The sequence below is a fragment of the Mesocricetus auratus genome, unplaced genomic scaffold, assembly GCF_017639785.1.
Source record: "Mesocricetus auratus isolate SY011 unplaced genomic scaffold, BCM_Maur_2.0 Super-Scaffold_100676, whole genome shotgun sequence".
Taxonomy (NCBI): domain Eukaryota; kingdom Metazoa; phylum Chordata; class Mammalia; order Rodentia; family Cricetidae; genus Mesocricetus; species Mesocricetus auratus.
Genome location: NW_024429266.1, coordinates 5,777,374 through 5,803,153, shown reverse-complemented (window position 1 = coordinate 5,803,153; position 25,780 = coordinate 5,777,374). Strand labels below are relative to the sequence as shown.

The window sequence follows — 25,780 nt, the reverse complement described above, 5'->3', positions numbered from 1 at the left end:
AGAGCTAGCCAGTAAGAAACAAGCAAGGCCAACAGCTTCATAATTAATATAGCCTCCTGTGTGTTCATTTGGACTGATGCGGCTCTGGAACCAGGCTGGCAGGAAGATTTCTCTTTACATAATGGTGATCAGGAGTGGGATGATGAATTTCCACGTAGAATGACAAAAGCTTTAAAAGAATTTTAGAAACAAAAGAACGGAGAAAAGCATGGATTTTTGGTAGCAGCATTTTCTCAGGTGGGCTCTGTTTAGCGACAAGCAGAGACTCATGCGATTTGCTTAAGGGAGTCTTTCTGACTCAGCATGAAAAAAAAAAAACAAGGTTCTTTTAAGAGACTCTGCTAACAATTGAAAGATGTATACGTACAGATGGAAGTGAAATGGCAATGACCACATCTCCAAGCCGGCAAGCTTTTGCTGGATGTCAGCATAGACTGTGTGCTGGAGTCATGCTTATGCCCGCCATCTTGGACAAACTGCAGTTTAAACAGCCACGGTTTTAACAGATAAGACACATGGTCAGAAAAACATAAAGATTTACAGTAAAGTCAGACTTGGATGAAGAAAAATCTCTAAAGGTTTACAGTGTGTTTAAAAATATATGTAAGATTGAGAGAAAAAGAAACGTCATAGTGGTAAATACATTTTGATCATTGACACAAGATAGTTGTTTTAAGTTTAAATATCCTTTTTAGACTAAAAGGGGAATTGTAGGAGGAAGCCGTGTGCCGCCATTAACCACGTGACTTACTAGAGGCGCATACAGATGAGGTAATAAAAGAGCGGTTTACCACACCGCTAACCACACCCACTTTAGGCATGACTAAAGACGTATACATATGGACGTAAAGACGTATACGTACGTAGGCCTGGCTAGGGGGCGTTACGGGGGGAATGTATAAAAGACTGAACAACGGAAGTCTTGGTCTCTTTTTTCGGCTTTTGGCTTCCGGTTTGGCGGCGGAAAACTACTCGGCTCATCTGGGTTACTTGTTTGTCTCTTGTGAGTAATTTCTACAATAAATAGTTTTACTTTCAGTAAGTGTGCCATTTATCGTTGCAGCATCATACTTCCTTTGGTGACTGTCCCTTTAGAGCTTCTGTCTCCCAGCCTCCCTCCCTCCCCCCATGTGGCAACAGTCTCTACGGGGGCTCTCTGTAGTTATTTGCTGGATCTGTCTGCTATCAAACCTCTCTCCACAAGCCTCCTGCTCGTGACCCTGATTAATACCATCATGCCTGTAAACTGCCAAGAGCCCGTTCTTGGCAGGGAGTCTGATCTTGACATTTGCACTTTATTTTGCATCTTTCCTAGAATATTGTCTTTGCAAATCTTGTCACTCATCTGCCGTGAGAGTCCTCTCTATTCCATCCCCAGAAGGGTTGCGGTTACTCCAGCTCCCTGAGCCAGGTGCCCTCCCTCTGGAGGCTTGATATCTAATCTCCTCATCAATAACCTTGCCTGCTACCCCCTACTGTAAGTCTGACCCTGATCTTTTCAGAGGGCACAGGAACAGCCTGGGTGCTACTCTGGCTTGGACACTAGCTGGCAGAAGCCCGGCTGTCATCGAGACCGTCTCCTATTCCTCACTCCCCAGCCTGTCACAGGGAATCTGCTCTGTTGAGACAATTGAAGGGTCCTCACTTAATCTAGACTTTCAGACCCTTGGTATCTTATTGATGCACAACGGCAACCTGCAAACTCCAAAGCTTGCTCAGTTGGGAAAGAGTACAATATTAGTGCCCCTCACCCACAAACCATACAGAGCACACACACACATCCACAAAATGAAATCTTTTAAAGTGCTTTAAAATGAAAGAGTCTGTAAAAATGGTGAGTGATTGTATGCAAACCAGGGGAGACTTGGCACTCCTTTAAAGAGCTGGTTTTGCCGGGAATCTAGCTGGTTAGCTTTCTCTTTTGAAAAGGGAGCTGCTGGCAATCCTACCGGCAAGGGGCTGGAGATTTACATGTGACAGCAGCTCAGCCTCAGAGCTCTGCTCTCACAAAGGCACCTGCCCCAGAAAGAAACACAAACCCTGACAGGACTTGGCCTCCCCATTAAAAGTCTGCCAAGGTGTTTCTTCTCCAGAAGGTGTACTAATGTAAGAGCAAAACAAGACGAGACTCTCGCTTCTTCAGACTTCTCAGGCTCTTTCCTGGCGTAGCTCCTTTTTAAACATTCTGTGTGCCTCCCAGTACTGCACACCTGAAGAATGCACACACACGCTCCAAGGAGCTTTCCGCACTTGTCTTTAAAGGCTCAGGGTAACTTATTTTATTTTTTTAATAAACAGGGTAAAAGACGACCAATGAAGGAAAAAAGAGATCCCCAAAGTTACGGCTGCGCCTGAGAGCTTAGTAAGGAATACCTCTCGGAGACACAGTCCTCTTGAGGTGCCGTTCCCATCTATCATTCTGATTGATCACTGTGTGGTTGGCCATTATTGGTCCTAATTTAACCCTATATGCTCGCAAGGCTCGCACATCCATCCACCTGGTATATTGTACCTGACATTCTACAAATTACTTACTCATGCAAATGGTGACCCAGCGCAACCTTTTAGGATATTCGTGTTTAATTATACAAATGGTTCTTGATAAATAAGATTATACATCTCCCCATATGTTTATCCCCTCCTTGATGAGCAGAAATTTAATTTTCATGCAGATTTAATGGAGAGGGTGTTTAAGAATTGCTGAGTTTTATGGAGTCCAGGAATCTATCCAGTCTGAAGGAACTGACAAAAAAAAAGAAAAAGAAAAAGAAAAAGCACCTCGCTGTTCCACAGAGACAGAGGGGAGCGTGTCAGCCAGCTGCAATCTACCTGAGCTCCCTCCTTGTCCTATGATCCTTTGTAATTACAAACTTGCAAGATCAAAATTCATCCTATTGTGTTTAGCTAGTTTAGGAGGCTGATTTATCTATATTTTTACTTTTTATTGAGACACCGTAGCCATGGCTGGTCTGGAACTCATTCTGTAGAACCAGACTGGCCTTGAACTCACAGAGATCCACTCTGATTTCCAAGTGCTAGGATTAAAAGTGTGCATTACTAAGAACACGCCTGATGTTCTTTTCCAGTGTGAAGGTACCTTTGCTCTGATTAGTCTTGTTGACTCTTTTTAAAGGTATGGGCAGTGAATTCTGCAGGGAAAGCCCCAAGTAACTGGACTCAGTGTAGAGCTGGCCCCGCCCCACCAGAAGGTCTCAAAGCGCCCACACTCCACACAGTCTCCTCCACCCAAGCGGTGGCCAACACCTGAGAGACCCCACAGGAATGTCAGCCTCTGCCGGCTCACAGCTCAGAGACCTGACACTCAGCAGGGCTCTTCCTAAAGGCCATCGCCTCTGTGCTCTGGCCCTTGGTCCTTCTCTGTCATTCCTGTGCCTCTGCTCTCATTGCCCGTGACAAACAGAGGGCCCTTCTGAGAGACTGAGCCTTTAGGAAGAAGGAAATATCTAAACTGGAACAAGAACCAGGGTGCTCCTGAAGATCCCAGAGATGTAAGAAACCCAAGACTTTACACGCAGGCAAATTAATTTAATTTAGAAAAGTGGAGGCCAAGTGCTTGAAGAATGGTGGCGTGTATACTTGTGATGAGGTTGGTGGAGTAAATGCTGGTATGAAAAGGAAAAAATAATGAAGCAAAGAGTGTTCTGGGAACCCCAGTTTTCACACACAGAGAGAGAGAGAGAGAGAGAGAGAGAGAGAGGGAGGGAGGGAGGGAGGGAGGGAGGGAGGGAGAGAGAGAGAGAGAGAGAGAGAGAGAGAGAGACAGGGAGAGAGGGAGAGAGAGAGAGGGAGAGAGAGAGAGATCTAGCAAAAAGAAAATCCGGGCTCTGTTGGTGAAGGTATATTCAAGAAAGTTCTACCTGCTCAGAAGAGCATGGCGGGGGTCTTTTATAGCGGGTTGTAAGCCACGCAGGATGCGAAGGAAGAAATCATCGGTGCTGCAGAGTGGCACACACCAATAGGACAAAAGCAGCTTGGCAAGGCGATTGCCTTTGGGAAAGGGGGACCACCAAGGCACAGACTAGCTAGCAAGCACAAGCACATTGGGACACAGACAGGAAGTTTACTTGGTGTTTATTCTAACGGGGGGGGGAGCAGTGGCTATGTCTTTCCCCCACTGGCTTGGGGCTGACCTCACAGTCTTTTGAGAGTGGTTAGTTGTAAAGGAAATGAAGGGAAACTAGGGAGGAATACACTGCTTAAATCACTGAAGTTCACAGAATGGGGTAGGAAGTAGTAAATGAACGGTTTTCTGGGTGAGAGCATTAAGATATTTGCACAAGGTAAGGAGGATCAAAATACTTAGTTTCCTTGTCATAAACAGGAAAAGACTAATATTTATCTATTTATTTATTTTTAGGAATTGATTTTTTTATTTTTAAATTTACATTAGAATCAAGGTTGCTTCACATGTCAGTCCCAGATCCCTCTCCCTCTCTCTCCCCTCTTCCCTTGCTCTCCCACCAACCCCCTATTTCCCCTCCCCCAGTCACCACTCCTTTCCCCAGGGAGGGTGAGGCCCTCCATAGGGAGGTGTCCATAGTCTGTCATTTCATCCAGAGCGGAGCCTAGGCCCTCCCCCAAGAGTCCAGGCCGAGAGAGCATCTCTCATTGTGGGATGGGCACCCAAAGTCCATTTGTAAACTGATCTACTACCCAAGGGCCCATAGATTGCCTAGGCCTCCTCACTGACACCCACATTCAGGGGGTCTGGATCAGTCCCATGCTGGATTCCCAGCCATCAGACTGGGGTCCAAGATCTCCCCTTTGTTCAGGTCAGCTGTTTCTGGGGGTTAACCCAGCCCAGTCTTGACCCCTTTGCTCACCTGTCCTCCCTCTCTGTCACTGGATTCCTTGAGTTCAGCTCAGTGTTTAGCTGTGGGAGTCTGCCTCTGCTTCCATCAGTCATTGGTTGAAGGTTCTGTTTCCCAGAGTCTCTGGCAGTGAGATTGTAGGTTGGCACTCCCCTGATCCATGTCTAAAATCCATATATGAGTGAGTACATACCATGTTTCTCTTTTTGTGACTGGGTTACCTCACTCAGGATGGTTTCTTCTAGCACCATCCATCTGCCTGCAAATTTCAAGATTCCATTGTTTTTTTCTGCAGAGTAGTACTCCATTGTGTAAATGTACCACATTTTCTCTATCCACTCTTCAGTTGAGGGGCATCTAGGTTGCTTCCAGGTTCTGGCTATTACAAATAATGCTGCTATGAACATGGTGGAACAGATGTCCTTGTTGTATGAATATGCATCTTTTGGATATATGCCTAGGAGTGGAATTGCTGGGTCTTGTGGTAGAAAGGACTAATACAACCTTTTGTCTCAGGTGGCAGACTGAGAGTCACCTAGTCCCTACTCTCTTGCCCCTCGCCTCTGTGGCATAGCTCGGGTCTCTCCCTTGTGGCTCATGAGTAAGTGGAGATTAAAATGATTTGTTCACAATGGCTTATAGAGATATTGTGCAGATCTCAGTATTACATTATGAATTATTTAGACCAATTTAGGGAACGATTTGGGCAACTGTGGAGAAATCCTCTGAGGCCAGCATACCCGGTGTTGAGACACAATTTCCAAAGGAGACCCACATGGAGGCAAGGCTCCTAGTGAATGCTAAAGGGATATTAGCATATTTTCTACAGGGCTTCGTAGTCAATAAATATAGATGATGTAAATATAATCAGCCCTTGATTATCCATGCTTATAAAATGATAATATTAATAAACCCAAATAATTTCTATCTGGAGTGCATTGTGTGCAGTTTTTAAAAAATAGCAGGTAGCTCCTTAATTATGTTATTTGTGTCTATGTGGAAATTAATTTCTAGCTTCTAAGCATTACTTTTCTAAATGAGGTCAAAAGTTTTCTCCATATACATCAGAAGTTTGTAGTCCTACAAAGACAAGGGGCTTTTCAAAAGCAGCACTCTGTGAGGGAGGGAGGCTCTCAAAAATTAGATGTTTGCACCCACCCACCTCTGACATAGGTTCAAGGCATTTTAGATGCATAAGTTCTATGCAAGTTACTGCAGTAAAATGCAAACTTTAGTGGTAAAAATATAATTCAAAAGCAGGTTATGGTTTTATGTTTCGTTTTGTTACAAAGAAATCCTTCTGAAAGTCTTTGGATTCAACCCATATTTTGTATACTTGGCTCCATTTTTTAGTACATTCCTAATGTTAGGGAAGAGATATTCTACCTTGTCACCTCTCTTTTGTTGCATCTAACTTTTACTGGACTCTTATTGTAAACCCCCTCCATCAGGATTGGCCATTCTAAGAGTTAACACTGTGCAAAGCGCCTCATGGCTTCTCCCAGATTACCTAGTGTAGGATTCCCTTCAGAGCAGGAGGCATACCATCTCTGACCTGAGATACTCTCTCATCTGGTCCTCTCTCCTGCAGCTGTCTGAAGGCATGGCCACCCAGCAGACCCCTCATGACCTGAGACCCTTCACCACCTATGCCACTGGGGTTGAGGCCTGTGCCTGTTTCAACTGCTGCAGCAGAGGGTCAACAGCAAAGCTGAGGACTCACCCCACCCCACCCTCGGGGCTGTCTCCGCCTCAGGTGCAGACACCAGGCTCAAAAATGGCCTCCTTCCAGTGGACATCCCCTCAGCTCCCCGATGGTGCCACTCACAGGTTAAATGGAACAGATGAATAAACCAAAAGGAGACCAGGCCCAGAGGTGTGTGACCAGCCAGTAGTCCCCAAATTTACAAAATGGATGCATACAGAAAAAAACAAACAGAAACAACGGGACATTCATTTGAGCAGTTAAGCCCCTAGAGAAGTGTTTAAGCCATAAAACCAGCCTAGAGAACAAGGAAAGCCCCTGAAGCAAGAGAGATGCAGGGATGTGTCTGCAGTGACTAAAAGAAGACCCTCCCCTGGGGTTCTCTGGGACCTTGTGTTCTCTGACCTTAGCGGGAGCAAAAGAGTTAACGCCTGCCTTTCCTATAAGCATACATGTGCATCCATACAAATGTGCAACTCTTCACACATGTACACACACATGTGCACACTCTTCACACACACAAATGGAAGTCGTAAAAAAAGGTATTAGGAATAAAATATATAGTTATCACAACTAGAAACATAATCTGTGGGGTGTAATAAGAGAGGAAAATATGCAGTTCCTGGTTCAAAACTTACTCAGAATTCCAATAATTCAAGAACACAGCCTCAGGCTAAACCCAGGACTCCTCCATGCTAGGCCTGTGTGCCCACCGGGTCACATAAACAGGAAGCCAGTCCTACCAGTAATCCCATCACTTAGAGGCAACAACTGTCAACAGTTGACTTAGTCAATTCCATTCTTCTGTACTTTAGAGTTTTTATTGTATCAGAAATCATAGTATAATTAAATTTTCATATTTGATTTTTATTCCTTCTGTCACTTCAAATTTTTGTCACTTAAAAACCTCCAGCAATTTATATGTCTGTGGACTATGTTCTAGAATCCCACAGGACAGTCACATGAACTGAAGCTGTTGGACCTAGATCCCAAGCTGGCCCTGACCTTGACCTTGAGCAAGACCTAAGTGACACAGCAGATCCCACATGTGGTAAGTGGGATGAGCTGAAGGCATCACACCACGCCTGGCTGCCCAGCCCCAGCATCCCTGTTCCCAGGTCCCTTGAGCTTCCTCCTCTCTGACTGAGCAAGCCTTCCTTCCATTTGCTCCCCAGCCTTGCTCTGCCCCTGGGAATATTCTTATTAGTTGTTTTTTTAATCAGTTATAAACGTGGCTCCAAGCCTTCCTACTTCATCCTCCTCCTTTTGCTCAAGTCCTTCCTTGTCCCTCTTCCCTCTTCAGCAGAGTTCACCCTCTTCAAGGCTACAACCCCGAATGAAGGCTGATCAGCAAAGGGATACTTCCTACCCAAATCATTTCCAAACCTCTTCATTCTCTGACCCTCATCTGCTCCAGTCCTGGGCAAGGTGCCTCAAACTCCCCCAAAATACCATTGCTCAAACTGTGGACAACATTTAGGTTCTGTTGTCCATATGATAATCACAGCACACTGTGACAATGCTCAGCGTCTGCTGTCGAAATTTATAGTCTCCTTTAAGGTATGTCCTTGAAACAACTGTGTTGAATATTCCCATTCACTGTCAGTACTGGCCAGAAAGTCAAGGAGCATCCAGATGAGGGCTGGAAGTTAGGACCGGTTCTCTTTGACCATGAAGCTTAGATATTTTGCTTGTGTACTGAAAGAACAAAGTGAGCAGTTACCCACTCTCCCCAGCTTCCTACTCTGCTTCCTGTCATTCTTTTATGGGAAAGAAATAACTAAATAGTAGACCAACAAGGAGTGAGGTCCTCTTGATTCAATACTGAATCCATAGATATGAAAGCATGCAAAATGACTAAAATGTGGGTCTCTAAGCACTAATGTGCTACATATAACTCATTGTGTACACTGGAAGAAATTATGGACCAGAGTTACAATCTAGAATATAATTATAAATAGTGTGGGCAGTTGTAGAGGGATGAGAACACATTCATGCTCACCCAGGGACTTGGGGAACACATCCAGCCTCTACCTGGATTGCCCTTTGGTGGAGAGCAGAACAGTGTAGAAGATCAACAGCTAGTCCTGCGACGAGAAAAATGTGCTTTCCCACGCCTGCAGTGTCTGTGCTCCCACCATTGAGGATTCCAAGTAACAGCATGGCAGCACTCAACATACCGATGAGAGGGGGCAGTAGGTGTCTGATCATCACATAACCTGTCACTCTGCCACAATAGGGCAAAGAACCCTAGGTGCATGGATAGCAGTAAAACGTAATACATAAGGAAAATGATAAGAATTTTAGCACTTATTGCCCTGTAAATAGAATCAAGTTCAGAGTGTGTAATTCCTAGCAATGGCTAACTTGACTGACAAGCCCACATGGGGCACCAAAATGTTTTTCTGCTGGGACAGTGGTTAAGCCTGAATCTACTACTGTTTCAGCCAGTAACTGCTTACTTCTCAGGCAGCAGCACAGTGGGACTTCTGCCTCCTGCCACTGCCACCAAATATAATTTTTTAATTAAATAGCTATCATTCTATTTACCAATAAAGACTCGGGAGTCAGAGGCTGGGGTGAAAACCTGCTAGCTCAGAAAGGTTAAGGAGCAACTCGTTGACTTTCCCTCTTTACCAGCATCTCAGAAAGAGAGTAAGTCTTCCATGACTACAAACCGAAAGCATGTCCACACCCAAAGTCCCTCCCTCCTACTTCCTGTGTGTCTCTGTCTGCTTTCCAACTCCCGCTGACCCTCTATAATTACTTTCTGTCAACTAGTTGCTGTACCACCTCCTGCCAAGGTTGATTTTATTTAATTAACTCAAATGCAAACAGTGTGGTCATATATTCTGCAACACTGTGTCTTTAGGATCTAAACTATATGTTACAAAAGTTAACTATCCCTTACTTTGTTGTAATATGTCTCCTCAGTAATGTAGCCAATGTAGTAGTCACTCCTTTTCTTTCTTAACAGCCAGTGAGGATATTCATGGATTGTAATGCTTTATAAATATCTTGATTATTTTGGAGAAAACAAGGTCTTCTGAAGAAGAGCTCTTCGACCCTAAAAGGTGATATGTTTATGACTCCATCTTTTCCCTCAACAATGTGTTTACATTGAAGATGAGCTATGGTCAAAGTTTCCAGGTTTGTTTCAGTGAGCAACTTAAAAACCAGAGGAGAACGCACCTGTAAAATGCACACCAAGTTGCTTCTAGAACTGACATAATACTTAGGAGAGCCTAGCGTGATTATATACTAATGTACTCCGCTATTGATTGATTAGTCAGGGCAGTGAATTATTATGCTTGGATCGCTGCTTGCAAGGCCTTTTAACTCTCTCAGAAAACAAACTAACAGTTCAAGAAAAAGCTTTAAAAATAAATGGGTGCCAAAAGGACATAATTCACCATCTAAGCAGTTTGGTGCAAAAAAATTAACTTCATCTAGTCCTTGGGGTTTCATAGCAATAAATATTGATTTGATATGAAAAATAGCTATGTACTGTAGTTAATAGTGTTAAGGGCACTTTATCCGTTAAAAGAGGGGAAAATGCAGGAAAATCTGAGCCCCAGGTTATGTCGCTGAGCAAACCCATTGTGTGTTAATAGTTTTATTTATAAAACAGTGCTCTCCATTGATTTTTGGAGGCAGCACAAAGCTGCTGAGGCTGCATTTCGCACGTGTTCCGACTGGCTGTCTTCCTGTCTCCCATACCAGCTTATTATTTTTAATGGGTCTCCAGCAACACCCAGGGTCGTTTCTGTGTGGTTGGTTGGTTAGTTGGCTGATTTCATACACTGTTGCTGACACTCTCCTAAAAGTGCCCTGCGTATCCATCCAGAAGTTTCCACTCCTAACGCTGTGCTTTCCTCACTGCAGGCTTCAGTAGCAAGGCCCGTTTCTGGCGGACGGCAATGAATCCACGGTGTGCGTGGGCTGCAGTGGCACTTTCCTCCTGAATGGCCAGCTAAAAGAGTGCTTGGTCACCGATGGAGGACAGCAGGTGTACAGTGGCCTGGGCACCGCCCTCTACATACCAAGGACAGGGGACAAAAGTTAGTAACTGACATTCTGCTCTGTGTACGGTGCCATGGTCCCCAGCGTCAGGAGATGTTAAACCAGAAAGGTGGCCCCAGGAGGCTTGTCATCCAAGTTCCTTGGTTTATGTGGGCCCTGGCTGGAGGCATCTTACAGCTCGGAATACATATGCATCTCCTTCCAGTTAATTACTGGATATTTCCAGGAGCAGTGCCGTCTCCAGGTGAGCTGAGTGGCTGCGGGAAGGAAGAAGGCCTGTGCGGCAAGTTCAGTTCCCAAGACAAACAGTAATGAACTAAATCAGGAACACCCTGAAGACTTCAGGGGTTCCCTTGCTGTATCCCCACTTGCAAACAGTGCCGTCATTGGCCTGCTGGTTAGTTTTCACCACCAACTTGGCATACGCTGGAGTCATCTGGGAAGAGGAAACCTCTCTGCAGAAGTTGCCTCCTCCGTCAGATAGGCCTGTGGGTGTGTCTGTGAGGCATTATCTTGATGTGGGGGCAAGTGGCATGTGGATGGTGACGTCTCTAGGCATGGTGACACAGGCTATATCTGAAAGTTGCTCAGTAAGCCAGAGGGAACGAGCCAGCATGCAGCATTCTGCCACAGCTCTACTTCAGTCCCTGCTGTCACCTCCCCAATAGTGGAGTGTGACCTAGAAGTACAGGCCAAATAAACCCTTCCCTCCCCAGCTTTGGGTCACGGTGTTTATCAAAGTAACAAAACAGTTACCAGAGCGCCCAACGACCATCTTCAGCCCTAAATCCCTGAGTGAGGGGCTCCCCAAACCTCACAAGATCTGTCCCCACAAGAACCTCCCTTTTCCTCCGGGATGTACCCTTTCCCCCTCTACAACTGCAATTCCAGTTTCTTTGTCTCGGTTCTCAATCGAAACAAGAAAGGTTCCACAAAGGTATTGCAGATTTTCAAGTAATTCATATAGCAAATCAACCCAGGAGCATGTGGGTCCTCCACAGGCCTGTGTAAGCTGAAGGACGACTCCCATTTGCATTCACAGATAGCGAGTTTCACCCTGAGTGAGCCACATACACTGTCACAGCTCCTGGCCACCTGGGCAGTCTGCTACAGAGGGGAGATGGGCTGACAGTTGGCCGATCTGGGTTCTACCTGAACAAGCCTCAGACCATCTGTGTGACCTTGAAAGAGGCACAGGGTCCTGGCAATTGAAACAGGAATTTGGATCATGTGATTCCCAAGTTCCCTTCTGACTCCCCCGTCAAGGAAATGGTGTAGGACCCAATGCATATCAGGATCTGCTCATCTGTAGGCCTTGACTCCTCCGACACGGTGCGGCTCCGGTGGAAGCTCCGGTCTTTCCTTCATCCCATGGACATGCTGCCATTCTGCAGCAGCTTTCTTGCTGATTGACTTTTTAATTAGAAATCTGCACATTAGATGTTAGCTTCTCATTGCTATAACGAATGCCTGAGACAACCTTATAAAGAGAAGATACTTACTCTGGCTCATAAATGGTTCTCGTCTGTTATCTGCTGGCCCACAGCTTTGGGCTTGTGGTGTGGTAGCGCATGGCAGAGCCTCTTCAACATCCACCTCCCCCTCGCAACAGCATTGCCCTAGAAGCAATCACCACTGTGACGTAGTATGCCTTCGCAGAACCATTGGCAGCTAAAGTGTAATGTCCTAGGTCACTTCTGTTGCTGTGATAAAAACAACAAACAAACAAACCACCACAACAACAGGGAGTTAAGGGGGAGAGGACTTATGTAAGCTCATGGTTCCACGGGGAAGGGGGTTGCTCAGTAGCTTGCTCTACTCTTATTAGGTCCAGGACCCCAAACCAGGAAATGGAAACGGCCCCTCCCACTTCCTTCCCACACCAGTTAACAGCATCCCCACTAGTACTAATCATCACATGTACCTTTAGCACTGAGTTCATTCTCCAGTGTTATTCTCAGTGCTCTTTTGCGATGATGCCCCGTGAGCTGGTGTCAAACAACCAAAGATTTACCAGTTCTTTCTTTTGTCCAGCTTTCTTCTTCCGGGTCACCTGCACAACAGACATTGGACGTGCTAAGACTCCAGTGTTCCAGTATGATGCCACTACTGGACTCAGTAAACACCTCTCTTGTCTTGTGTTTAGTGTAGCAGCGTTTATTTTCTTCCAGAGACAGGCAGATGTCTGCATACAGTCTCAGCTAACACATTCCTGGTAGCCTTTTTGGAAGGAGCTGTAGTGTATCATTAAAATAAAAAAGAAAGAAAGAAAGAAAGAAAGAAAGAAAGGAAGAAAGAAAGAAAGAAAGAAAGAAGGAAGGAAGGAAGGAAGAAAGGAAGGAAGAAAACTTTACAGATCCTAATGAAACCTCTACTAGACAAGGAATTGGTATTATTTTCAAAAGCCAAGTCATTGAGTTGTCAGTGTGGCAAACAGAGACCTGATTAAACTTTTACTCTGAACAAATATTTTGCCTGAAGGATTTTGTGATTTCCTATGCAGAAATGGAGCAGAGAGAGAACCCAGGGAGGATGAGAAGAGGAGGAGGCAGTAGGTGGTCAGTCCACTTCCTAATGGGTCAAACGGCATACTGGAGTCAGAGCCTAAATTGACGAACTGGTGACATTCTGTCCCCATCCTTCACGAGGTATGATGACGTAAGGGCTAAGGTGGTGGCTCAGTGAGGAAGACACTTAGTGCACATCCGTAATGACCTGAGTTTGTATCCCAGGAGCCCACTTACAGCCAGGTAGGGTAGGGCAGTTTGTAATGTCAGTGCTTCCAAGTCAAAATGAGATGTGGGGACAGGAGAGTCCCTAGAAACTCACAGACCAGCTAGCAAACAACAGGAGACCCTATCTCAAATGAGGTAGAGGGCAAGGAGTGACATCCAAAGCTGTCCTCCGACCTCTGCATGTTCCCCTCCCTCCCTCCCTCTCTCCCTCCCTCCCTTCCTCCCTCCCTCCCTCCCTCCCTCCCTCACTCACTCACTCACTCACTCACTCACTCCCTCCTTCCCTCCCTCCCTCTCTCTGTATCCTGATTCCATTCTGTGAATATTTGGGTATACCATATATCTCAGACTTAGCCTGGTCTCTCCAATATAGCTAATCTCATTTTACTCAGAGCTTCGAGATAGAAAAGACTTGGTTTGATGTCTTCAACAAATCCAGTTTCCCAGTTGGATAGTGGAGGACACAGGGATTTTTTCAGGAGTTTTCTGCACATTTAGGAGGCTGCTCACTCATCCACAAATGCAATCTTGCTATCAACTCCTGGCCCCAGACATTTTCTTCAAGTGTGTTTCTCCAGCTTACATACATGTTCATAAGAATCAGCTGTGTGTCTGTTAACTATAACAACCTCAGGTGACTGAGGGAGAATAGGGGTCGTGTCTTTTCATTTTATCTCATGTGCATTGGTGTTTTCCCTGCGTGTATGTCTGTGCAAAGCTGTCAGTTCCCCTGGAACTGGAGTTCCAGACTGTTGTGAGCTGTTATGTTGGTGCTGGGAATTGAACCTGGGTCCTCCGGAAGAACAGCCAGTGCTTTTAATCATTGAGCCATCTCCCCAGCCCTGGGACTGTGTCTTTGCAGCATGTCCTGTCCAGTGATTGTGGCCCTGGGGCCCAGCACCCCTGCTGATGGAGCCATACTCTACATCAGCCACCAGGGAGAGGCTCATTTGACTCCAGCTATAGGGTCAGCCGGTTCTTTGTGGCCAGCTACTAACCAGGAGAATTCATCCTGAGTGTGCCTCTGGCACTTGATGAGCAAGGCAGGGACCCTTAAAGTCACAGTGCAGTCTGAAAAGAAAAGGGAAGGCCAGGCAGGATCCTGTTTTCAGCTTTTATCACAGGGCAGTAACTTCCAGTCAGCTCCTAAGCACAAACCGAACTTCCTGCTGCAGACGCTGTGCCCAGGGAGGCCCTCTTATCTGGAAGCAAGTGCTTGGCGGAGCAGAGGGGAGACACTGTGGACCATCCTGGTTCAGGGATGTGCTGCCCTGCTGATGTCTCTAGTCAGTTTTAATTTTTATGATATAATTTCTAAAGAGTTCCTGTTCCGTTGCCTGGAGGCAGCCTCCAAGCAGAGGAAGAGGCAGAAACTGTGTCTCCTACTGCTGTGAGCTTTCCCTCTGAGGTTCCCCTCAGGCACCCTGCCCTTCATCCCCGATGTACTCCTGAGCAAAGAGCACATATAGCCAATCGGATCAGTCTCTGGGGTCCCAGCCCTCACACACACAAGCATGCACAAACACATGCAAGCACACGCACACACACGCACATACACACACAAGCACACACACACACAAGCACACACACACAGGAACTTAACCCTTCTTGTGCACGGCCAGGGTTCAGTTCCCAACACCACATGCTAGCTGTCACTGTGTAGGGTTTCTAACCTGCTGGTGCTTTGTCTTCAACTTTTTGCTTCAGAAGTGAGAAGGAGAGGCGGGGCTGGGGGGGGCGGGACGACAACACATCAGTGACTTTTCAAACTGTGTTACTGATCACAAGAAGAGTTGGGTTCACAAAGTGCACCCTCAAACTCAGTCTGAGTCACCTTCCATGACTCCCCGAGTGTGAACATGTCGTCCCTGCCCTCTGGTCCTGCTCTGCTGAAAACAGGGAGCTGTCCCCGAGCATCAAGTTCAGTGCCACTGTCTTAATCTCTGCAGCTGGCACTGGCTTTCAGAAGGTGGGGCTTTGGCTCTCAGACCCCGCCCAGCCCGGCTGGCGGCTGCATCAGAGCCGCTAAGGTGTCCTTGGTGTAAGTATGGGCAGCTCATCCAAGACCCTTGGCTGCTCAGTTAGCCAGCCTGATGGCGCTGGGACCCCTCAGCCCTCTTTCCCTTGTGTCCCCTTCCTGTCCCCCGTGCAGAAGATGAGGTAATGCTAGCACTGCTTCCTTTTCAGCTCTGCTTTACTGCACCAGAAGACCCGAGGAAAACAACGTGAAGAAGTCTGCTAAGGCTCGCCACTTCAGAGGGTCCCGTCACCGCTTCAGAGGTCCCGTCACCGCTTCAGAGGTCCCATCACCGCTTCAGAGGTCCCGTCACCGCTTCAGAGGTCCCGTCACCACTTCAGAGGTCCCGTCACCGCTTCAGAGGGTTCATCACCGCTTCAGAGGTTCCGTCACCGCTTCAGAGGGTTCATCACCGCTTCAGAGGTTCCGTCACCGCTTCAGAGGGTTCATCACCGCTTCAGAGGTTCCGTCACCGCTTCAGAGGGTTCATCACCGCTTCAGAGGTTCCGTCACCGCTTCAGAGGGTTCATCACCGCTTCAGAGGGTTCATCACCGCTTCAGAGGGTTCATCACCGCTTCAGAGGTTCCGTCACCGCTTCAGAGGTTCCGTCACCGCTTCAGAGGGTTCATCACCGCTTCAGAGGTTCCGTCACCGCTTCAGAGGTCCCATCACCGCTTCAGAGGTTCCGTCACCGCTTCAGAGGTTCCGTCACCGCTTCAGAGGGTTCATCACCGCTTCAGAGGTCCCGTCACCGCTTCAGAGGGTTCATCACCGCTTCAGAGGGTCCCGTCACCGCTTCAGAGGGTTCATCACCACTTCAGAGGTCCCGTCACCGCTTCAGAGGTCCCGTCACCGCTTCAGAGGTTCCGTCACCGCTTCAGAGGTTCCGTCACCGCTTCAGAGGGTTCATCACCGCTTCAGAGGTTCCGTCACCGCTTCAGAGGTCCCATCACCGCTTCAGAGGTTCCGTCACCGCTTCAGAGGGTTCATCACCACTTCAGAGGTTCCGTCACCGCTTCAGAGGGTTCATCACCGCTTCAGAGGGTCCCGTCACCGCTTCAGAGGGTCCCGTCACCGCTTCAGAGGGTCCCGTCCACGGTCTCTAATCTGAGGCCGAACACTGTAGTGAGAAGCGTGTGGAGGAGCACGGATGCTTGCCTCACGCCCCATGACAACCACGCAGCAGACAAATAGGTCTGGACAGAGTACACCCTTGAAGCCATGCCTGCAGCCACCTGCTTCCTCCAAGCCGGCCTCCCTCTCCCCTCAACAGCCCATTGAGCCACCAACCCACCAATGGATTTGCCCGTCGGTGAGGCAAGAGCCTTGACGACCCAGTCACCTGTCATTGGCCCTTCTCTGCACACCGCTGTCGGAGGGAGCAAGCGTTCCACACAGATCTAAACCTCCCTGAATGTGCGCTGTGACTGACGGAGACGATAACTCCAATTTGAGGGCACAAATGGATGTGGAAAAGCTGTCTGAGTGACACTTGCCTCCGCAGGACGCTCCCAGTGTATCTGAGATGATCTGTAGAGCCTCGGGTGCAATGAGCCAGAGGAAAACTTAGAATTGGGCTGTTGACATTGACAGCCAAAAAGAGCTGACGCCTCAAAGTCCGCTTTACTGACCACCCAGTCATCTTTCTAAGATGGCGGTCTGCAGCGCTGTCACTACTGGCCTCACCCCTGTAACATGATGGTGACCTGCAGCGCTGTGACTGCTGGCCTCACCCCTATAAGGTGGTGGTGACCTGCAGCACTGTAACTGCTGGCCTCACCCCTGTAAGGTGTTGGTGACATGCAGCACTGTGACTGCTGGCCTCACCCCTATAAGGTGGTAGTGACCTGCAGCACTGTGACTGCTGGCCTCACCCCTGTAAGGTGATGGTGACCTGCAGCACTCTGAGATGCTGGCCTCACCCCTGTAAGGTGATGGTGACCTGCAGCGCTGTGACTGCTGGCCTCACCCCTATAAGGTGGTGGTGACCTGCAGCACTGTGACTGCTGGCCTCACCCCTGTAAGGTGATGGTGACCTGCAGTACTCTGAGATGCTGGCCTCACCCCTGTAAGGTGATGGTGACCTGCAGCGCTGTGACTGCTGGCCTCACCCCTGTAAGGTGATGGTGACCTGCAGCTGCAGCACTGTCACTGCTTGCCTCACCCCTGTAACATGATGGTGACCTGCAGCACTCTGAGATGCTGGCCATACTCCTGTAAGGGGATGGTGGCCTGCATCATTGTGATCTGTTGGTAGCACCCCTATAAGGTGATGGTGATCTACAGCACTGTCACTGCTGGCCTCACCCCTGTAACATGATGGTGACCTGCAGCGCTGTCACTGCTGGCCTCACCCCTATAAGGTGATGGTGACCTGCAGCACTCTGAGATGCTGGCCTCACCCCTGTAAGGTGATGGCGGTCTACAGCACTGTGACTGCTAGCCTCACCCCTGTAAGGCGATGGTGCCCTGCAGCACTGTGACTGCTGGCCTCACCCCTGTAAGGGGATGGTGACCTGCAGCACTGTGACTGCTGGCCTCACCCCTGTAAGGGGATGGTGACCTGCAGCACTGTGACTGCTGGCCTCACCCCTGTAAGGGGATGGTGACCTGCAGCACTGTAACTGCTGGCCTCACGCCTGTAACATGATGGTGACCTGCAGCTGCAGCACTGTGACTGCTTGCCTCACCCCTGTAAGGTGATGGTGACCTGCACCATTGTGGTCTGATGGCCACACCCCTGTACGGCGATGGCGGCCTGCAGTGCTACCCTTGCTGTACCCAATCCAACACTCTCGCTCACATGCAGTTAGAAACAAGCACACGAGACTCTGCCTCCCTGTCTAGCAACAGTGCCGGGAGCCACGAGGTTACAAGATTGCCTACTGAAAGAACCTTTCTTTCCCTGTGTTTCTCAGGCTTGGTGCTGACAACTCCGGGGGGAAAGAAGGGAGCGGGGACCGAAAGCGCAGAGTTCTACAGGGAGATGTGGTTCATTGTGGCCATGGCAGTGCTGGGCCTGATCTTGCTGGCCATTTTTCTGTCCTTGATTCTACAAAGAAAAATCCACAGGGAGCCGTGTATCAGAGAGAGGCCTCCCTTAGTGCCTCTTCAGAAACGGGTGACCCCGCTGAGCGGCTACCCACCAGGGGAAACCCATGTGGTAAGTACAGAAAGGAAACCTTTTCCTGGTGTGACTTGCTTCACATTCTTATGAATTCACTACCATTTTAGCACTTTTTGGTGAAGCATATACATATAAAATTATACCTGCAAACATGGATAAATTAATCTCATCCTTTCCAGTTTAGTTGAACCTTTCTTTTGCCTGCTCTTGCAAAGACTTCCTTTCAGCACTGCTAACAGCAGTAAGGATGGGCTTCGCTATCTTCTTCCAAAGGAAGGAAAGCCTTTTCCTTTTGCCCCAGTGTTGTATGTGGTAGCTTTTATTATAAATGTTCTTTAATCCATAGAGGCATGGTTATATGTGTAATTGTTTAGCGATTTTATCAAGAGTTTTATCAAATGCCTTTTCTGCAAAATCATGAACTCTTTCTGCTCTTCCTTCTATTGATACAGTATATCACATTTCTGGATTTGTACATGTCGAACCATCCTTGCATGCCTGGGACCAGTTCTAACTGATAATGGCATATGTTCTCTTTTGATGTGAAAAGGGAAATGCTGTTTCAGTAGGCAATCTTTAATAATGACTTCTAGAGGAGTTAAAAATCAGTGTCTTACGCATGATAGCCTTTGCTGGAATATTGGTTTAGGTCCTACTGGTATATAAGCATCAACTTGAATTTTGACCACTAATATGTAATTTGAGTGCTTGCTTCTGTGTCCATCAGGAGTATACATATGTAACTATTTTTGTGTGTAGTAGCACTGTATATATCGGTTTCCATTTGTCTGGCTTAGGTGTCAGGGTAATGTTAGCCTCATAAAGAGTTTGGAAGAGTCTGGTCATTTTGGATTTTTGGAATAGTTTTAAAAGTATGAGAAGTGCCGGGCGTTGGTGGTGCACACCTTTAATCCCAGCACTCGGGAGGCAGAGGCAGGTGGATCTCTGTGAGTTTGAGGCCGGCTGGACCGACAGCCTCCAAAACAATACAGAGAAACCCTGTCTCGTAAAAACCAAAAAATAAAAATAAAAAAGTATGAGAAGTATGCTTTTAGCAAAGCCATCAGATCTTGGAGATTTTAGAGGAAAGATTCTAGCTATATGTGTACGTGTTTGTGTGTGTGTGTGTGTGTGTGTGTGTGTGTGCATGTGAGTGCAGGTGCCAGCAGAGACCAAAAAGTTGTCAGATTTCCCTGGAGCTGGAGTTACAGGCAGAAGTGCTGGGAACAAAACTGGGGTCCTCTTCAAGAGCTGTGAACACTCCTTACAGATGAGTTATCTTTCCAGCCCTGAGTTGAGAAAGTCTTGTTGTTTCAACATCATTTGCTGATTATGGGTTTGTTTAGATTTCTGTTCACTTTGATTCTCTTTGGGACATATTGGATATGCTCAAACACATACTCATTTCTCTGGCTTTTCTAGCTTTTTATGAGTTTGAATTTCTGTGGGACCTCTTGGTAATTAGGAGCATGTTATTCGATTTACATGTATGTATCATGTATGTATTTGTTCCATTTTCATTGCCCCTGATATTCTTAAGATTGTAGTTTTAATCTGTCATAGTCTGAAGAGAACTGTGATTTGTTGAGTCTCGATTTGTGGTTTAACTGCTCCATCCTCAATATTCTGATGAGGGGGATCTGTGTGCTGGATAAAATGTTCAGGAACTGCTAGGAATGTTTGCTTTGATCTATGGCTCTATGCAGCTGTCTCTCTGATGGCTTTGTTTGTATGATGTGCCCAATGAGGAAACTTGGATGTTGAAATGCCCAGCCCCTACTGAATTATCTTTCACTTTAGAGTTAAGTTTGCTTTGTATCAGGAAGTCCCATGCTGAGCACTGTCTTAGTTAATTTTCTCATGTTGTGAAGAAGCACCATGACCAAGGAAACTTATTTTTTTTAAAAAGTATTTAATTGGGGGCTTGCTTAACAGCTTCATAGTCATCATGGCAGGGAGCATTGTAGCAGGCAGGCATGGCTCTGGAGCAGTAGGGAGAGCTTACATGTTGAGACAACAACCATGGTATGTGGGGAGTACAATTGGAATGGTTAGTCCTTTTGAAACCTTGAAACCCACCCCTAAATGACTACCTCCTCCACCAAGGCCACACCTCCTAATCCTTCCCAAACAGCTCTACCAACTGGGGACCATTTTCATTCCAACTGGACATTTACGTATCTTTACAGTTCTTATGTCATCTTCTTGAGCAGATCCTTAATTTTGGTTTTAAAAGATTTCCCTTAGCTTCCCAGGTTGACCTTGATTTTGTGATCGTCCTGTCTCAGCCTCCCAATTAGCAGGGATTACAGACTTGAACTATGAATCTCAGATCATTTTTGATTCCCATTTGTGTGACATATCTTTTCCCAAACGTTTTAGTATACTTGGTGTATTTTTATAGTGAAGCAATGAAGTGAGTTTCTTGTAGGCAGCATATAGTTGGGTCTTAGGAGTTTTGTGACTTGCTCTTTTGGGTTTTGTTTTGTTTTGCTTTGTTTTTTGTTTGTTTGTAACCAGGGATGCCAAAATGGCTTGTAAGTCAATCTCCCTTCCTCTGGCTCCCATGTACTTACATTATGGGTGTGTACCATTATATCTGGATTTCAATTAAGTCTTACTGCTGCCGATATATATTTCTTGATTGATTGGTGAATTTAATCCATTTACAGGCAAGTATGTTACTGATAAACTAACTTCTTCCTATCATTGTGATAACTATTTTTGCATTCCTTGTACTTGTTTGTCAGCATCTAGTTTTAAATCTTTGAGGTACTATTCCAATGAGTATCACACAGTCTTGTTTTCATGACAGCAGTTACCAGCTGTTATAATACTGCACAATGGGGACCTTGCTGGAATCCATGGCAGGGGAGGGACAAACACACCAGACAGACAGAGAATAAGTGGGAAGTTTTATTGGGGAAAGGGAAGGGAGGAAAAGGGAGAGGGAGAGAGGAGGGGGGGAGAAAAAGTCCTGTCTGCCCCTTCAGAGGAAAAGTGGGAAAGAGAACAGAAGTGGGTGGAATTTTCCTCTTAAAGGGTCCTTTGTACCTACGTGCAGACTATATAGTGATGTGGCAGTCATAGGACCCTAGGATGGCCAGGGTACTGCCTGAGTGCATCCTGCCAGGAGACAGGGGCAGGCCAGTATGATGTCTGAATCCTAACACCATCCCTTCATTTCTAGTTAGGACATCCCCTAGAATTCCCTAAGTTCCTTCTTATCTGGCAAAGACTTTACTTAGTATTATTTTAAAGCATGTTTTCTAGTCTGCGTTTTAAATATGTAATATCACTCTCTTCTTGCTGTAAGTTTTCAGTGAAAATTATGCTGCAGATGAGAGTAGTCCCTTAATGTTTTGAGAATTCTTGGTCACATACATAACATTTACTAACACATACCATGGTTAAGGTCTATTCTGGAAGAATAGCTTCATAAATCTGGATATCCATATCTCTGGGGATTTTTAAAAAATATATTATTGTGTTTATGTGTTTGTACAATGTATACTGATCATATCCATTCACCATTATCTCCCTCTAATCCCCACCCCCCAAATCTTCTTCCAGACTTCAGGCTTTTATTCTTTTCAATTTGCTACTAATACCAACACCCCAATACAACTAATGCTGCCCACATGTGCATGGGTATGAGGGCACATCCACTGGGGCATGGACCTGCCTGGACCTGCCAGTGAACACATCTCCAAAGAGGAGTGTTTCCCTCTCTCAGCAGCCACCAGCTGCCAATACCTCTTCTGAAAACAAGTGACACACGCTGTAACTTTGACTGGCAGCAGCTGTGTCCTACCCAGAAGTCAGTATTGCAGAGATCTCCTCCACACCCATCAGCTCTTGGGAAATTTTCAGCCATTATTTTATGAAGTAGTTTTTTTCAGTACCTTTCCCCCTTTCTCCACTTCCTGTAATTCTCAGAATGCAAATATTAGGTCACTATTGGCCTTGTAAGTTTCATCATTCTTGGTCTATTGTCATCTTAATGTCCTAGTATCAGTAACCTATCTCCAAGTTCTGAATTCTTTCTTTAGATTGTCCTATGCTGTTGTGGAAAGCTCCCCCTCATTATTTTTCATTTCATTCATGAAAGATTCCTGATTGGTTCTTTTAATGATTTTTATTTCTTAGTGAATTCTTCAGTTACCTTCTACATGTCCCATCATTTCTTTTTGATTCATCTGTATGTAAGTCTCACTTAATTCCTCTGGAATCATCTTTATTGCTTCAGGCATTTTGTAGGTTTCCTTCAAATTTAGTTGTGTTCTTGGGAATTCTTATTAATAACTGGGCCAGCAAGTGGTGGTGGCACACACCTTTAATCCTAGTACTTGGGAGGCAGAAGCAGGTGGATCTCTGTGAGTTCAAGGCTAGCCTCCAAAGATACTCAGAGAAACCCTGTTTCAAAAAACAAACAAAGAATTGATCACATAGATCATATATCCTCTCATGATTATGTGCTTAGACTTATACCTACTACAACATTTTTCTTCCATTTTTTTATAGGAAAGGGGTTCTGCTGTTGTTTATATGGGATATTGGATGACAGTTTGCAACATCAGGCTATAAGGGAGCTTAAAAACGTAGTTTCTAACTGTCTAGACTGTATTAGTTCATGGTGGCACTTATTTGGTTTGAGGTAGACATAGAAGAATATGTGTCTTTAGGCCCAACAGAGTCAGCTTTGACAACACCAGGATTGGTGAGCAGCTGCCGGTTCAGGTGGTGTGGGTACGGGGAGGACCCAATTTCTTGGGGCAAACACAGGTAAAGCCGAGGATTGTGTCACAGCCATGGTAATTCTTGAGCCACAGGATGTAGGCTGGGGCCTTTTGCAGGTACCACAGATGTTCGAAGATAGTTCTGGCATCTATGGGCCAAGTAATTATGCACTTCCCTAGGTCCTGTAGGCAATGACAATGGCAGAAGACAGGGAACAGGGACTCATGGCACCAGCAAATATGACCCCAAGTCCACAGGCTGTGATGCTCACACATCTGGTCAGTCATCTATTACATACAGTGTTTTCATTTAGGCGTGTCCTTGCCACACCCATTCTTAGGAGGACATTTGGAAAACTTTCACTTGGTTTCACAAATCAGTACAGGTGGTTCTAGGGCTTGTGGGATTTGTCTCTAATAGTCCTAGAGCTTCAGAGACCTGAAGGGGACAACCCTGCAGGGAGAGCTGTTCTGGGGATAACACTAACAGCTCAGGATTTGATGTATAGGCTCTTCCCCTGATCCTCAGGGCATCCTTTTGTACCCATAGCTATAGTAGTCTTAAAGTTCCTGGCTAGAGGGGAGACTGTCTATAGATCCTCTCACCAAGTGCAGGTGCTGGCAGGTTAGAGCCACCACTTACCATATTTCTGAAGCCGTAAGACCTAGCACCCACAGAGCTGCCTTGGGTTTTCCTGGAACTTTATCAGCTCTAGCTGTGTAGACATGGATGAGACCAGGGATTTTCAGCAGTGGGTACAGTCCAGCTGTGGTGGAGAAAGACCCTCCCTGACTCATGAGCTCATAGCCGGAGCAGAGACCAGTCTTTGTACTGCAGCATCTTGTGAGAGCCATCTTCTGCCCAGGTGGGTGGAAGTACAAGTCCAAGGCTATGGGAGGTGGCTATTATTTGGCTGCCAAGATGTCATCAAGAAGGAGCTGTTATGGTTGCTTGAGTTCTGGGGGTAGTTTAGAGTGAGCACCTTCCTTGGTTCATAGAAATCACCTCTCTTTTTAAATTTGTGTTGGGACTGAACCCAAGGCCCTGCACACGCTAGTGGGGTGTTCCGTCAATGAACCACAGCCCTAGCTGGGGAGTTGTTTTTATTAACAGTCATCACTCCAAAGCAGATCTTTCACTTGTAAGTGCTGTGGACATTTCCCTTGGGTTGCCTGTCTGATGTTAGGGCCCACATGCCTGGTACTTGATTACGTGATGCCAGCAGCATTTGGCTCCATCCTGGCCAGGACCCAGGGGACGACGTCACCCATTGCTTCTCTGTAGCCTCTAGGTCACCTTCTGCTGGTGGTCCTAGCTCTTCGGGGTTTCCATCACTTCTGGATTCCAGAATTCATCCTCTGTCCTCCAAACAGTTTCCCACCAGTGGCTCGAACTCTTCTCTGTGGTAGAGCTATGTGAAGGGCACTTCTTGGCCATCTTGGCTCCGAACCCCTGAAACAGCGTTAAACAAAGACTGACGCACCCATCTGCTTGTTTGTTTTTTCTTCTCAGTTTGACTCTGTGGCTGATATATCTGACGTGTCCAGCAATGTCACCCTAAAAAGTTACACCATGCACTTTGAGGTACCTCTGTGTGCTGCACGGATGCCGTCTCATCTTTTGCATGCTGTGTTTACTGTCCAGTGAGAAGCAGAAATATTCCACCGACGGGACCATTAAGACAGAAACTGGATGTCTCAGTCAGCCAGAATTTACCCTTAAGAGTACAGCTTAGATTATAATTATGGGGACTTTTGCCTTGCTGGTGACAATGACAGAGCTGATGATCTGTGGACTCTACAAGAAGGTAAACGTGGGGAGAAGAGGAAGGGAGGGATCACATCCTACACCAGTCCAGAGCTCTGGAAATGAAATATGTATTGCTCTTAGTGAGCAACCATGAGCGATACGCTTCACTTTTGACAAGGGGGAAGACACATTCAAGAGGCAAGCTCCATGTCAGTTAGAGTACCTTAATCCAGCCCCAAGCCCCGGCTGCACTGCTTGGCAGGTCTGGCACTGCCACCATACCAGCATCGGCACATTTCTCATGGAAACAAGGGCACAGTATTCCAGGTCCTCACAGCTCCAGAGCACAAGTCCTGTTGTAGGAGGCTCTAGAACGTCATTCCTTTCAGGCGCAATTGTGAATTCCAGTTCCTAACCATGCTGTTACCCGTTCATTTCCAACAGCAGCTTTCCATGCAGGGATTAGCCGATACCAGAATCCCTCGGTCTGGGACACCCTTGAGTCTCCAGAGCAGCCGAAGTGTGTCTGTACTGCGGATCCCGAGTCAAAGCCAACTCAGCCAGACCTTTACCCAGGGCTCTCTCCACCGCAGCATCAGCCAGCTCATGAACATTCCAGACAAGAAGGGCTTGACGGATGACTCACTCTGGGAAACTATTTTGGGCCACAGCAATGGACTGGTGAGTTGGTGGCCTCCTGAACACCACACACTGCTGTCCTTTCAGCACTCCGTGTAGTACCTGCCCCATTATGTTGTAAACAGCCGGCTTAACCATCTTGCTGTTTGGTTAACCAGATAGGAACTGCTTGTGGATGCCACATGTTAAAACACTCAGAAAATACACAAACG

General features: G+C 46.7%; 1 protein-coding gene across 1 annotated transcript in view; it reads left to right on the top strand.

Moving 5' to 3' along the window:
• The window catches only part of Ush2a (usherin), a 644,634-nt gene that overhangs the window by 615,196 nt on the left and 3,658 nt on the right, over positions 1–25,780 (top strand). The window contains 6 exon segments of the mRNA XM_040738771.1: positions 3,134–3,253; positions 6,364–6,681; positions 10,433–10,598; positions 12,595–12,678; positions 18,232–18,476; positions 25,389–25,610. Of these exon segments, the coding sequence (XP_040594705.1) occupies positions 3,134–3,253; positions 6,364–6,681; positions 10,433–10,598; positions 12,595–12,678; positions 18,232–18,476; positions 25,389–25,610 (1,155 nt within the window).